Source organism: Hipposideros armiger, unplaced genomic scaffold (assembly GCF_001890085.2).
Source record: "Hipposideros armiger isolate ML-2016 unplaced genomic scaffold, ASM189008v1 scaffold_1017, whole genome shotgun sequence".
In the NCBI taxonomy this organism is placed as follows: Eukaryota; Metazoa; Chordata; class Mammalia; order Chiroptera; family Hipposideridae; genus Hipposideros; species Hipposideros armiger.
The window spans coordinates 65,331-80,207 of NW_017732367.1; the positions used below are offsets into that span (position 1 = coordinate 65,331).

General features: G+C 38.1%; 1 protein-coding gene across 1 annotated transcript in view; it reads left to right on the top strand.

Annotated features, from left to right (window-relative positions):
* The window catches only part of PIK3CG (phosphatidylinositol-4,5-bisphosphate 3-kinase catalytic subunit gamma), a 36,637-nt gene extending 25,514 nt beyond the window's left edge, over positions 1-11,123 (top strand). Inside the window, exon 5 of the mRNA XM_019631600.1 lies at positions 8,588-11,123. Within this exon, the coding sequence (XP_019487145.1) occupies positions 8,588-8,950 (363 nt within the window). The 3' untranslated portion in view covers positions 8,951-11,123. The remainder of the gene's footprint in view (positions 1-8,587) is intronic.
* Positions 11,124-14,877: the final 3,754 nt, after the last annotated feature.

Genomic DNA, 14,877 nt, shown 5'->3' on the forward strand with positions numbered 1-14,877 from the left:
CATGTTGCCTTCATAGCATCTATCACAGCATATAATTACTTGTACTAGTGTGTTTGTCTCTCCCATCCCAGAGCAAGCTCTGTGCAAGGGGGCCATGTCTGACCTGAACCCCTCATGTGGGGCCTGAGACAAGCACTCAGTAGGTATTTGGGGAGTGAAGGAATGAATGGTGGAGGGGCAATTCCTGCATCGGTAGGAGGTGGATGAGACTAGCTACCCTCTTGGTTTTCTTCCTTCCCCATAATACACTGTGTCTATGAGTTTACGAAGTAGCAACTCAGGCACAGATTGACATACTACCATCACATGGATGTGGATAAGCCTTCAAGATGCAGGTTAGCTTCAAGATAGCTATGTATCAGAAGAGGAAGTAAACCTAATTATGAAATCTAGTATCTTATGAAATAATACAAATGTGTGTCATGTGAGGCATGGTCACATTTTTGTGAAGATTTCTGTACTGACATAAACGTTCCCTATGTTTTCCCAGTGAGAGCAGCAGTCATGCCGAGAGAACAGGACATGCAGCACATACCTGCAGTGTGCATTCAGTATAGGGTAGTTTTCAGGGGACGTGGACCGTTTGGCCTTGTGTAAGCAAGCATTTTGAAGGTGTTCTTTGCACACAGTAGGCACTAAGCAAGTGTGTGTCAGGTAAAGCCGAAGAAGTCTGGGCAGCCACACAGACCTTCACATGCACATCTGGGCAGAGCAGGCAGCATGGTGAGCGTACTTAAAAGGCACTTGCCCCTAGATGTCACTCTTAAGAAGCATTTACAGGCGGGAAGGCTGGAACCCATTCAACTGTGTGTGTAATGTAATTTTAACCCAGGATGCCAGTTTTAGCAGGCCCGGCTGGTTTCCACTCCTGGCCGTGGTATCCCCAGTCCAAGGTGTATCCAGGTCCCTCAACCTGTAGGCCCAGCCTCTATGCAGAATCCTGACTTGGGTTTTTCAGAACCTTTCTTCAAAATCCATCTCTGCTGTCACCTAGCTTTTCTCTTAGACCCCAGGGTTTTTTTTAACTATTTCTTCCTCAGTTTCTCCACCAGGGCCCTGCTTGTTAACCTTCTAGCACTGGGGCCCCCTCCTACCTGCCGTTTGTCTTGCTGGAGACTCAAGTACTGTCCCTAAGCCCAGCCCCAGGGACCACCAGGTCAGAGACGTCTGACCCTCACTGTTATTCCCCATTCCTGTTTTCTGACACCCCTTGTGTACTAACGTCTGCACCTGTCTCTACCTATAACCGTCTGTCCCTGTGACCTGTTAGACGGGGCTTTCGCAGCCTCCTGCTCTGTCCTGTGGTATCACCAGGCCCTCTTCTCCCATATCCAACAGAGCACACTCATTCAGCGCACACTCACTAACTACCTACTACATTTCAGGGGCTGTGCCAGGCACAGAGAAAGCTCAAGCGCTGCTCTTGGCAAGGCAAGATGTCATTACAGTTTAATCCCATTCAAATACGATTATTCCCTAATTCACCCGGATTTTAAAGTAAGAAATCTTGCCCTACACTGAACTTGACTTCTGCACATGAAGCATTCTGTATATTACCTATAGTGCCAGACACTGTGCTGGGCACAGGTGACAGAGCAGAGGCACATCTCCAGGGCGCAGCAGAAGAGAGACATAGGACACTCTGTATGAGGATTTCATTAATGATTTGCAGAGGGAGCAGTTAAATCCTGGGGGATAGAAAAGGACTGTGGAGTGAGTGAAGGAAGTTTTTATACTGGGGCCTTAAGGGCTGAGTTCAATTTCATTTTACCAGGCAGGTGCAGAGAGGAGAAGCAACATCGAGGCAGAAAGACTAACAAGAGCAAGGGCATGACGTTGTATTTGGTGTCAGTACTTAAGAACAAAAGTAGAGTTGTCCATATGGGTAGATATACATGGGAGTGTGCAGTGGAATTGGAGTCAATAAAGGAAATGTGGTTCCAAGTTTGAGCAATGCATGGTCTGGATTAGGGGGGTAGAGAACAAAGCAAGTCATTTGGAACTCAGCTGATTAATCAATCACAAATTACTATAATAAAGGCCTATTACAGGTCAACAGGGAGATGACGAGTTTATCTGTCAAATTGCCCGAAACGTGTTGAGTTAATAAAGAATTCTCTCTCGGGACTTGCACCCTGGCTCGCTAACGAGGCCAAGCTGAGCCTCCTCTATCCAGGTCTGAGGCTCTCAGTACTTCAGTATCTGTCTGTGCTGCCCACCGACAGAGGTGCTCGGAGAAGGGGCCAGCATCGGCCATTTGGAAGAGTAAAAATATGCTGATGTGACATCTGCCCCAGATGCAGATTTGCCTGGGGTTGTAGAATTGTTAGGACTTGGATAAGCTCACTGAATTTGATCACTTCTCTGGAAAAGACATGAATATAAAACTGACAGATGGCCTTGGATTGGTTACATGCCAATCCACCAGTGTGCAGTACCACTCAGTACCCCTCAGACCCCTGTTACTTTTAAATATTTATTGAGAATAACCTTCCAAATGGCATCATCCTTTCAATGTTTAGCTTCTTTTAGAGAATTGTTTCATCTACCATAAGAATATGACCGAGGACACTATCCATCATGTTACAAAGTGCACTCTTCATGAAGAGCCTCTTGCAAAATTTCTATCAGATCTTAGTCTCTATTAAAGCTGTGTTTCTTCTAAATGATTTTTTTTTCTTTTTCAAAATCTTCTGAACACTGGATGAAGTAATGCATTCGATTTTCCTTTTGACTACAGATATATTTGAAGACTGCCCATAGCTAGTATATAGGATTTGTGATATATAGTAATCCTATATATCTTTATAATCTCTTTCCTTTGTTAGTCCCGTTCCTTTACTCATTTCTAGTTAATGTTATTTTGACTTTAGTGTGTCCAAATAATCTACCTTCAATCCTTTTTGGAACAAAGCTAGAAGATAAATACACACTCACACACACACATACACACACACATGCACACATACATACAGTCTAGTCTATTTAGAATATTTGACTAGAATATTCTAGTCAAATGGTAGAATAGTTTAATTCTAACCTTTAGTTTTATAATGAGCTTCTGGCTAAATATATGAGAAGATGGCAGTATAGCCTGCCCCTGGTAGACAGAGCTAGTCTGAGAATCATTTTTAAGACGACCTTAAAGGTTAGAATCCTAATTCAAACTCAACAAATGCACAGCCATGTGTTCAACATGCTCTTCTTTCAGATTTACCAAAAAGTGCTTCTTCCTGCATTATTAGGTCTGCTAATCAATGACCTTTTTCTCTGTTTTGCCAAAATAACTTCTAAAAACATTGCCTAGCCAATTCATTGATTTTTATAAAAAACAAAATAAAATCCTCTGTCTTTGATTGAAATATTACTTTTCTCCACTCACTTCTTCCTCTAACAGACAGAGTCAACTTGACTATTTAGGAAAAGTGGGTGAGAACATTTCATTGATGAATATTTGTGAGTTTTTCTTCTCTCTCTCCTTTGATTTCCTGTTTTATGATCCTGAGATCACTTCCTCATTTTTGTGCATTATGTACAGCAATATTTCACTTCCACTTTGTTTCTAGATAAGAATGGAGGAGTTTAGGTTTTTTTTGTTTCTTTTTTTTAAAGTAGGCCTATTCCACGTGACTGTGAGCAGTCGAAAGCAGCCACAACTCATTGGTGGTTAAGGAATTAGTAGATTGTGCATAGAAAGTAATTTCTTTTCAGTTTAATGAACTGATAAGTTGGGCCAGTTAACAAATCAAGTCAAAGTTTTGAGCCTGAAAAGGTGATGAATTCCTTTGTTCCCAAGAATTATGGGAGTGGCAGCTTTGTAAAAGCAATCCATTCCTTTGGTACTAGATGCTATAATTAAGGCATTGAAGTCAACTATGAAGTTAAGAGCAGCTGTACTATGTAGGCTCAATCTATTTATGAGCTACTAAAGGAGAGTGTTCCATCTAATGACATTCACAAAAATAGTGTTCCCCATGTTCCACTCATTAACACGTACGTTAAACCAAGTCCCGGAATTCAGATTCTTCCCTTGCCACTTCTTCTCCATTCGATAACAGAAAGCATTCACTAGGCAATGGAGGAGGACAGAATGAGGATGTTTGAGGCCAGCTCTGGGCAGCCCTGGCAGAGGGGGAAATTCTATTGCTACAGCCAGTAACTTCTGTGTTCTGTGCTTCCCCCTGAGCTCCCCAAGCCACATCCTCATGGTTCCTGAAACCACAGGCCTCTGGGCTGAGGCAGCACGGTCAGAACACTCTCAAGATCCTGTGGCTCAGTACATAGGGCAGAAATGAAACCCCTGGGGCTTGAGTGGGTGGAACGAGTGCTCACAATGCCCTCATAGCAAGAGAGCCACCTGCAGATGCTCTGGCGAGTGTGCTCGCGTCTTCCTACCCCCTCAGCGGGCCAGCACAAAGACTACCCTCCCTTTGGACACAGGTTCGAGGGAGGTTTATCTCCCACCCCACCCCACCTCACCACCTTGGTCTTTACTGTCTGAGGGGACATTTTGGACAGGTGGTCTAAATGGGAAGGCGACCTCAGCATTGAGAAATGCAACTTCTCAAATTATTATTAATAATAGACAAATATTTACATAGCACTTAAATCTCACCACAACCATATGAAATGGATATTGTTATTATTCTTATTCTACAGATGAGGAAACTGAGGTCCAGAGAGGTTAGGTAACTTCTCAGATGACAAAAAGCTTTTCAGTAATAAAACCAAGCTTTGAATCCAGGCAGTGAGGCGTGGATCTGTGCTTTTCTTTTCCATTACTACCTTTTAGCCAAAGACAATTAAATCTGCACCAAGTCTCTAAGTGTGCATGGCCAGTCAGAATTTAGACATTGCATCTGACAGGTATGCGGCATGCAGTTATATTTGGAGATGAAATGTCTTTTTCATAGAAGTGACCCTTGTGTGTGAAAATCAGAACCAAGTAAATTCGAGCCAGCAGAAATTCGTTATATAGGTGAGATGGCCTTCCAGAGAAACAGGACAATTCCTTTTCTTTAACATCTCTTTGGGCTACAGCAATTGGTAAGTCACTGTGTTGTCACTTAACAAACACTGAGCATCTACTGATGGATGTCGTAATAATGTGGCCCCAGGTTAGTTTTCCTCCTCAAAAATTATCTATTAAAGGGTTTGACCACACAGTGGGTTCAGATAATGGGGTGTTGCCTGGAGCCCCCAGTGTTCAGAAAGAATCGAAAATAATGAAAAATCAGAATGTAATCTAATTCAAAATCAGAAGGCATCCTCACCTAAGCCTTTGTGACAATTGTGCGAGTAGGCAAATTAATGAGACTGTTGCCTGGGGTGAAGTCTGCCCTTAGCCTGTGCAATTAGCAAGGAATGAGAGAGACCTCAGTGGGTTCTGCAAATGAGCAAAAGAAAATTATTTCTGGACATAAGTGGAACCATTAAAAATGCAAGAGCACTAGTGCACTGAGGCCACTTCCAGGGGACAAGTGGCACCTGGGCTGTGGCAGGCACAGCTCAGTCTTTCAGGTTGTGGAGTCTCCCAGGTAGCCTCCCACGGAGCTGATTTCCAGTTGGGAAGGGGGAGGACTGTTTATTGAACCCTTGCACGTGCCAGGCATTTTATATACATTGTCTCCCTTTAAAAATGCCAGTATACTCATGGGTCTTTGTCCTTAGACAAGGTGACATGTACACAGTCTAGTCTTGACATACAGAATGACACAGGCATGACCCCCATCATCACTGCAATTACCCTGTCACATGCAAATGACACCGAAAAGATAATCTAAAAGCAAAAAGAAAAATCACTATTAACATTTTGGCCTATAAATTTCTATTCCTTTTTCTATCTAAATATTTTAAGTTTAATTACCAAAATGGGATTATGCTACATGTTGTTTCATACCTGCTCTTTAACTCAAATACTTTTACATGTTTACTAAATATTTTTTTACAGTATCATTCTAGTAGTTATAGAGCATGCAATTTTAGGTATTTTCATAAACGCTTTTTATCAATCCCTTGTAGGATATTTTGGTTTGCTTTCAAGTTTCCACAATTTTAAACAGTGTTCTAATTAACACTCTTGTAGATAAATCACTCAAAATTACCCAATTCTTTTAAAAGGTAAATTTCCTAGCATGAAAATTTCTGGGCAAAAGGATATAGACATTTTTAAAGTCAAGTTTATTGAGGCATAATTCACATAGAGCAGAATTGGGCCTTTTAAGATATACAGGTCTTTGAATTTTGACAAATGCATCAATCATGTAGCCACCATCACAATTAAGTCATATAACATAAGTATTTTAAAGCTTTAGATGCATGTTATCAAATTATTTGCTAGTAAAATTATACCTATTCCTATCTACCATCAGCCTAGGAAAGGTGAACACTGGGCATTATTCTTAAAACAAACTTTTAAAAACACTTTCCAGTTGGGTTGGTGAATGTTTTCACCTCATTTTAAGTTATATTTATTTGGTTACTAATGAGATTGTATATTTTTTCATATGTTTATCTGTTTTTATGTCTTATCATATGAATTCTCATTTATATCCTTAGCCTATATTTCTAGCCAACTGTTTTTCTCTTTCTTATTGATTTGTGAGAGCTATGGGGGGGGGTTGGGATGAAGAAGTGATCTGTCATATTGCAAATAGGTTTCTGTTGTCATTTGCCTCTTTTAAATAATGTAAGCCTTTTTTTTTCTCTCAAAAATTTAAGCTTTCCATAATCTCTCCATCTTTTCCTTGTGGATTCCACTTTGGAAGTTATCTTCATAAAGTCCTTTCCCACTTCATGATTATTTAAATATTTTCTCTTTTTACATTTAAATCTTTAATTCTTCTGGAATTTATTCTGGTATATTACATGGGATAAACTTTATTTTTCCCCTAAATGATGAGCCCAATTGTACCAGCCCCATTCATCAAATAATAGATCTTTTCCCCACTAACTTGAGAAGTCACCTTTATTATATCTTATATTTAATATGTACTTAGCTAAATCTCTGAACTTTCCATTCTGTTCCACAAAATTTCTTATCTTTTTTGGAAAAGAATACGTACTGTTCTACACAGTTTATAATATTACGATTTTATAATATGTTTTAATATCTAGTATGGCAAGCAGTACTTTTCATTACTATGCCTTTTCAAAATTTTCTCTCAGGCCCTAATTATTCCAGATGAAATCAAACCATATCTGAGTTTAAATATTCAATAGGAACGTTTATTGCAAGTTCATTATATTTATAGATTAATCTGAGAAGAAACTCCATCTTTATAATAAGCAATCATCACTGAGGAACATGCTATTGGCTCCACATGTTCAAATTTTCTTTTATGTGCCATAGTAAATTTTTAGCTTTAAAATATGGATTCTTCATGTTTTGTGTATGTGTTTATCCCAGGAATTATGGTGTTTTTGTTACCATTATTCGTACATCTGTCTTTTCATTATACTTTCTAACTGGTGGTTCCCATTTATAGCATCCTACTTATTAATTCTATAAAAATCTTGTTTAAAAGAACTAGTTACAATAGTATTTAGTTTTTTCCCCTTTGGTGTTTCAAGAAGATAATTATTTGTAAATATTAACAATCTTACCTTCACTTTTCTGATCTGATGTCTTTATTTCTTTTTCCTGTACTCATTATTCAGAATGACTGTGAGTGGTAATTGCTGATAATTTTTCACTCATTACATTTTGGTTACATATTAAGTTGCATATTAGTTTTATAAAAATCAAGTGATTTTAGTACAGTAATTTGTGATGAACTACTTTTGCAACTTTGGAATAAATCTTATTTAGCTATGGTGTGTTATTGTTTTAACATTTTACTCAACACTTTATTTGAAATATTTATATTTGTAATTATTACCTTCAGTTTTCTTTAACATGCTGTCTTTGCCAAGTTATGATATTAATGTTGACTTATTCTCATGTTATGAAATTGGGAATCTTGCATCTTTGTTTATGCTTTGGAAGAACTTAATTGTTATAAGCATGGCTGTTGCCTAATAAGTGGATTTAACTCACCTGTATCATCCGCTCCAAGGCTTTCGGAGGAGGTACCAGCTATAGCATTTTTTTAAAGGCCATCCCCTTACTCAGTATTCAGAATTTATATTAAAATTCTAAAGTTCATGCAACAATTTTGAGAGGCAGACAATGAAAAGCTAATTCACCTGTTTTCTTAGAATAGGGCAAATTTTAAAATAAAGATGAACACAAAATCTCAAACACCATGTTTCCATCATTTCTTTGGATTCCATTAGCTCTTGGCAGAGATTATTTATGCTTACATAAAGTTTATTGATTCCAGTATGGTGTTCAAAAACTGACTCATTCCTCTTCAGAGACAACAGAAATTTCCACCCTCAATTTCCTAGGAAAGAATTGAAGTAAAAAGGTAGAGTAAGAACCTTAACTGTATCAATTAGTTTTCCTTGAGCACACCCTGGATATATGCCAACTACACTGAAGTGTTTAAGAGATTACAAAAACGGTTTCTGTTCTCATCAAGCTTTTCATTTGAGGCAGGGGACCTACCGCATTTGTGATGGTTTCTTCTCACAAGCAGAGTAATGCCATGTAAATTCCAATACAGCCCGGTGGTCTTCACCCTACTTAGTTACCATAACAACAATAACAGCCTTTTCTTCTTTCCAGGACGTCTGCGCTAAGGCTTATCTAGCCCTTCGTCATCACACAAACCTACTGATCATTCTGTTCTCCATGATGCTGATGACAGGAATGCCACAGCTAACAAGCAAAGAAGATATTGAATATATTCGGGATGCCCTAACAGTGGGGAAAAATGAGGAGGATGCTAAAAAGTATTTTCTTGATCAGATTGAAGTTTGCAGAGACAAAGGATGGACTGTGCAGTTTAACTGGTTCCTACATCTTGTTCTTGGCATCAAACAAGGAGAGAAACATTCAGCCTAATATTTTGGGCTAGTTAATGTTCCAACAAGTTAATGTTCCAGAGCTTTAAATGAGCATGTCAATCATCAGCCATGGATTTAAAATGTAACAGGGCATTATGAAAGCTGGCACTTCACAAATATAGCTCTTTTCCTGCTGAACTCTTCACTGGAAAAAAAATATTGGCATATCTGATTGTTTAACTAATGTTTAGTTCTAGGCTGTTTGCTGGTTTGTTTGTTTTTCTCATTTATCTCAGTGATTTTGGAGTTCTAAGTTTAAACAGACTAATCACGTCCTCCTTGTGCCTGATGTTTTGACTATCTCATTATTGAATGCTTCTGGAAATTCTCTAGAATAATTGGTGACATCTATTTTCATCTGGGTTTACTCTCAATTGTGGTTATCCTTGTATTCTTCAAGCTCTTTACAGAAAAAGATGTAATCATTGTAACCCTTGTCTCATGCCTTCAGCGCTATTCCAGACATCCCCTCAGTGTCTGCTGATGTTAGTGATGTGCTAAAAGCACGGAAAGCAAGTTCATCTTTTCAGTGTCTTTTGCAATTAGGTTCTTTTACAGTGTGCACTTGAGATGCACAAATGCAAAATGGAAAATCTGCACCTTTGTGCCCTGGCCCTTCTCTGCTGGTCTGGCTCCAAGGTTACGAATAGGAAAAATAGAGATGAGACCATTTATCTCCACTCTGTCCACAGAGTGAATTATCAACTACAATCAAGTACAGCTCCTATTACAGCCTTCTCCAGCATGGAAATATTGATAGGAAGTAACTAAAGGCACTCATTTTTGGGGGGTTTTATATTTTCCTCCCTCCCTCTCTTTCTCCCTGCTTCCCTCCCACAGCTCTTTACCCAGAATTGTGAAATCTTCAAGAACCTCTTTATCCTAGATTGAAAAATTAGTTGAAAAAGAATTTCTACTCTAGTGTTACTAGAATTTTAGGCACTTATTTGTAAAGATGCTTGGAGGAGTTTTTGTTTGTTTGTTTTTTAAAGTATATTTTTAAAGGAGACAGTCTACAAATTACGGATTAGTGTTAATCCATATGTGTTCATCCAAATGTGTTCATTTTTAATTGTGGTTTGAGCAGCTTTTTCTTTAGCTTCTAATGGAAAATGATATTAGATATCTAAAAAAGTATCCAAGTTAGAAAGAACACTACTTGCCTACTCACCTATCAGTTTAAAGAACTTTCAAACTTTGACATGTTCTTCAGATTTCTTAAAATTATTGAAATGTCTTCTTTAAAAGTTATTTTCATCACTTAAATATTTTGCTATTTATTGGAAATGTTGTTTAACCTTAGAGAAATACCATTAAATTATTTATAAAATGTTTTAAAATTACCTACACTTAATACTTTACATAGGATTATCTGTTAATGATGTATATATTTAAGTATATCAGATATAAATGTAGATTAAATTTAACATTTTCCAAATAGATACCTGTCTGACTTTGGTGTAGCCCAAACCTTTCTTTTTGTGTGCAAAAGTCCAGTGGTTCTTAACCCTCGCTGCAAATAACAATCACCAGGGATACTTAAGAACACCCTGCCTGAGCACCAATCTCAGGGTATAAATGAATGAGTTTAGGATTAGGCCCAGACATCGGTGTTTTTCGAAGTACCCTGGGTGAGTCTAGCATACAAAGTTCAGAAACCCTGCCTGGCCTAAGAAGGTGGAGGCAGCACTGTTTCCTTGCCCACTGAGCCTTCCCCGTGGCTCATACGCTATCCAGAAAGAGCTCCTCTTCCTTGAAAACTTGTCTTTTAAAATCATATTCTGTCCCCCTGTACAGAGGACCATGCCCTGTAATGAAATGTTTATTCCTCTGTGATAATGGAGAATAGACATTTTATGGTATTTTTAGACCAACTGTTTTCTACCATTTTTTTTAAAGAAGAACAGGAAGAATGATGCTTTTCAATTCAGAAGAGGGTGCTTTCATTATTTTTATAAAGAACCGCCAAGCTCAGACCTTGAACAAATTTTACTTTTTGTTTGAATTGCTGAAATAATCATCTTCATGATAGAAGAATTACAGAGGAATGTATGTATATTTAGCTTATTGGCGCATGTGCATACAAATTTACTCTTCAGATGAACAGGTTCTTTCATTATGCTGATATACATATACAGAGGGTACCAAAAATATGTATACTCATTTTAAGAAAGGAAAAAAATTCTATTAAAATTATGCTGATGGTAACCACTTTGAGCACCTCTTGTAATTGTAGAAGTCAAATGTGACTTGTATTCATCTTTTGTTATCAGTATATATTGAGTATTACAACTTTAATACAGTTTTCCTTTCTTAAAATGTGTATACATTCTTTTGGCATCCTCTGTATACACACACACACATATGTATGTATGTATATACACAGATATATATCACATTGGGAATGATTCTTCTATATTCCAATGAAGGTATAATTTTAACTCTATACACTTGCAGATAAATAAAAATCAACTTTGTGTGTTTACTTCCTTCATTGTTCCCAGTGAATCACATGATCCACAACATTTATGTCTTAGAAAATGTTCTAGAACTAGGGTCATCTTGCTATTGAGAGGAAATGTTGGGAAACTACCCATAACTCTATTTTCAATGCCACATGAAAACAGAGATCACAAGTCAGATGACTCAGGTCAGAAAAGCTTTTATGGGGCCTGCCGAGTGGCTCAGTTGGTTAAGAGCTCACTCAAGAGTTTGAGCTCTGATCAACAGTGGTTCGAGTCCAGCCCAAGCTGAGCAGCCGCTGAGCTGCCAACAGGTAGCAGGATGGCTCAGCTAAAAAAAAAAAGAAAAAAAAAGAAAAGCTTTTATGTGTATCTAGAACTGGCTACATAATTTTCAGAACACAGTGCAAAATGAAAATGCCAGGCCTATCCTTCAAAAATAATTAAGAAATCAAGATGAAGAACATTAAACAGAAGAACATTAAACCAAGCACAAGGCCCCTTCTGAGAATGGGTCGCTGCACAGGTCACAAGCCCGTGAAGCTGGCTCTGCATGTATCTGAAGAATGGCTTTGGTGCTAAGTTTCACATTTAGACAATGTATGTATGAGTGCAGATAAAGTGCCCAGATCAAAATACGTATTTAATAAAATTAATTTTTTAAACTCAAGAACTTTCTCTAAGAGTTGATATACTTTATCTCTAATATCCCAACTTCTCCCTACTTTCATCAAAGCCAGACAAATGCAGTCATATGGGACAAAGTCTGAAATATCTGCAACGTTTTAGTGGCCATAGTTCTCATCCAACAGCAATGGGCCAGTGTTGTAGGACCTAATGCACAGCCATAAAAATGAGGTATTTATTTCAATTTGAACAGAAGCAATATTGGGGTACCAAAAAATGTATACATGTGACTTGTATTCATCTTTTGTTATTGGTACATATTGAGTATTACAATTTTTTTAAAATTAAAGTTTCTTAGGGTGACAATTGTTAACAAAGTTACATAGGTTTCAGGTGTACAATTCTGTAATACATCATCTATAGATCACTTGTGTGTTCACCACCAAGAGTCAGTTCTCTTTCCACCACCATATGTTTGATCCCCTTTACACTCATCTACCACTTACCCTCTGGTCACCACTAAACTATTGTCTGTGTCTATGAATTTTGTTTCTTCATTTGCTTTTCTTTGTTCTTTTGTTGCTTTCAGTTTTACATCCCACATATCAGTGAAATCATATGGTTCTCCACTTTTTCTGTCTGACTTATTTCACTTAGCATTATAATCTCAAGATCCATCCATATGGTCGCAAATGGCACTATTTCATTTTTTCTAATGGCAGAGTAGTATTCCATTGTGTATATATACCACAACATCTTTATCCAATCATCTATTGAAGGATACTTTGGTTGTTTCCATGTCTTGGCCATTGTAAATAAAGCTGCAATGAACATCGGAGCACATATATCTTTACAGATAAGTGTTTTCAGATTTTTGGGGTAGATACCCAAAAGAGGGTTGGGTCATATGGTAATTCTATTCTTAATTTTTTGGGGACTCTCCACACTGCCTTCCATAGTGGCTGCACCAATCTGCATTCCCACCAACAATGTATAGGGTTCCTTTTTCTCCACAGCCTCTCCAACACTTGGTATTGGGTTGTCAGAAAAGTCATGATGCATTTTTGCAATGAAAAACATAGAAAAAATACGTCATGACTTTTCTGACAGCCCAATGTTATTTGTCTTGATAATAGCCATTCTAAAAGTTGTGAGGCGGTATCTCATTGTGGTTTTTATTTGCATTTCCCTGATGATTAGTGATGTTGAGCATTTTTTCATATGTCTATTGGCCATTTGTATGTCCTCTAGTACTACAATTTTAACACAGTTTTTTCCCTTTCTTAAAATGTGTATACATTTTTTGGGCACCCTCTGTATATACAATGGAGTATTACTCAGCCATACAAAAGAATGAAATCTTATCATCTGAGAAAACATGGATAGGCCTAGAGGATATTATGCTAAGTGAAATAAGTCAGACTGAGAAAGACTAATACCATATGATCTCACTAGAATCTAAAGAAGAAAATAAAAACAAAATAGAAACAGACTCATAGATACACAGAACAAACTAATGGTTGTCAGAGGGGAGGGAGTTTGGGGAGCTGAGCTAAAAAGGTGAAGGGATTAATAAGTATGAATTGGTAGTTACAAAATAGTCACAGGGATATAAAGTATAGCATAGGGAATATAGTCAATAATGTTGTAACAACTATGTATAGTGCCAGGTGGGTACTAGACTAATTGGGGGGATCACTGCATAAATTGTATACATGTCTAACCACTATGCTGTACACCTGAAACTAATATAAAATAATATTGAATGTCAACTGTAACAAATTTTAAAAAGTAAAAAGAAGGAAAATAAAATGTAGGTTTGCATATGTATTAAAAGACTGGGAGGATATACTCACCAAACCGTTATTTTCTTACTGTGCGTTTATTTTTTCTATTGGGTTTTGGGGAACTTGACTATCTATTATTTGAGTTTCTTAAAAAGGGAAAAAAAATAAGTCTTTTCATTTTGGAAAAAGTGGAGTCTGCATGATAACTGTGTCCTTTAGCTTCCATCAAGCCTCATTAAAACTCAGAAAAGTTTCTCAAACGGAAAATAATCATGTAAAGTCAGTAATTATCAGGCACTGGCATCAAAGCTGTTGTTGGAACTTCTGGTATAAAATGACTATTCAAAGCTTCCTGCATCAGCTGACCCTACCTGGTTGTGATCTGTTACGGGCCAACGCTGGCCTGATCTACCCCCTAAGATGGCAATGCTTTTGGAGAAGAAGGGCCTCCTGGGATTCAGTCTATTCAAGTAAGGAGGGACGTGTTGTCTGGCCCAGTTCTCATTTTGCAAACCTCACACAGCCCATGTTGCCATTCTGGCTCTCTACTCAGGACCCCCCTTGGAGGTGAAAACTGCCTCATTTTCACTTCTCATGAAAGTTGGAGTTTTTTCTAAGCATTTGCTCATTAGTATGGATTAAATCTCACTGCTTGCTGCTTTGTTAAGAATTTTCCCTTCTGGGAGCTGGGCTCTGAGTCTGGGTTCATAATGCACTTGTCATGTGACTTGGAGGGAGTAATGGGGACTGGGACATACCAAGGACTCCATTTGCAGCATCTCAGCATCACTTCTCTTAACTTACAGCAGATTAACAGCAATCTGAAAAGTTTTATACTCAGAGAATCAAACTCAGAATTCTTTTGATTATATTTCAGAGTTAAGGTGCCAGATGTCTGCAGAGATGCACTCACCAGTATTCCCACCAGTTCTGGCCACATGCAAGGTTTGTGGCTGAACAGCACCTCCAGGTGTGTTTGGTGGTCAAAGTCATACTGGTCCCTACCCCTCCCACCTGCACTTTTCCACTGCATCATCACCAAGCACCTG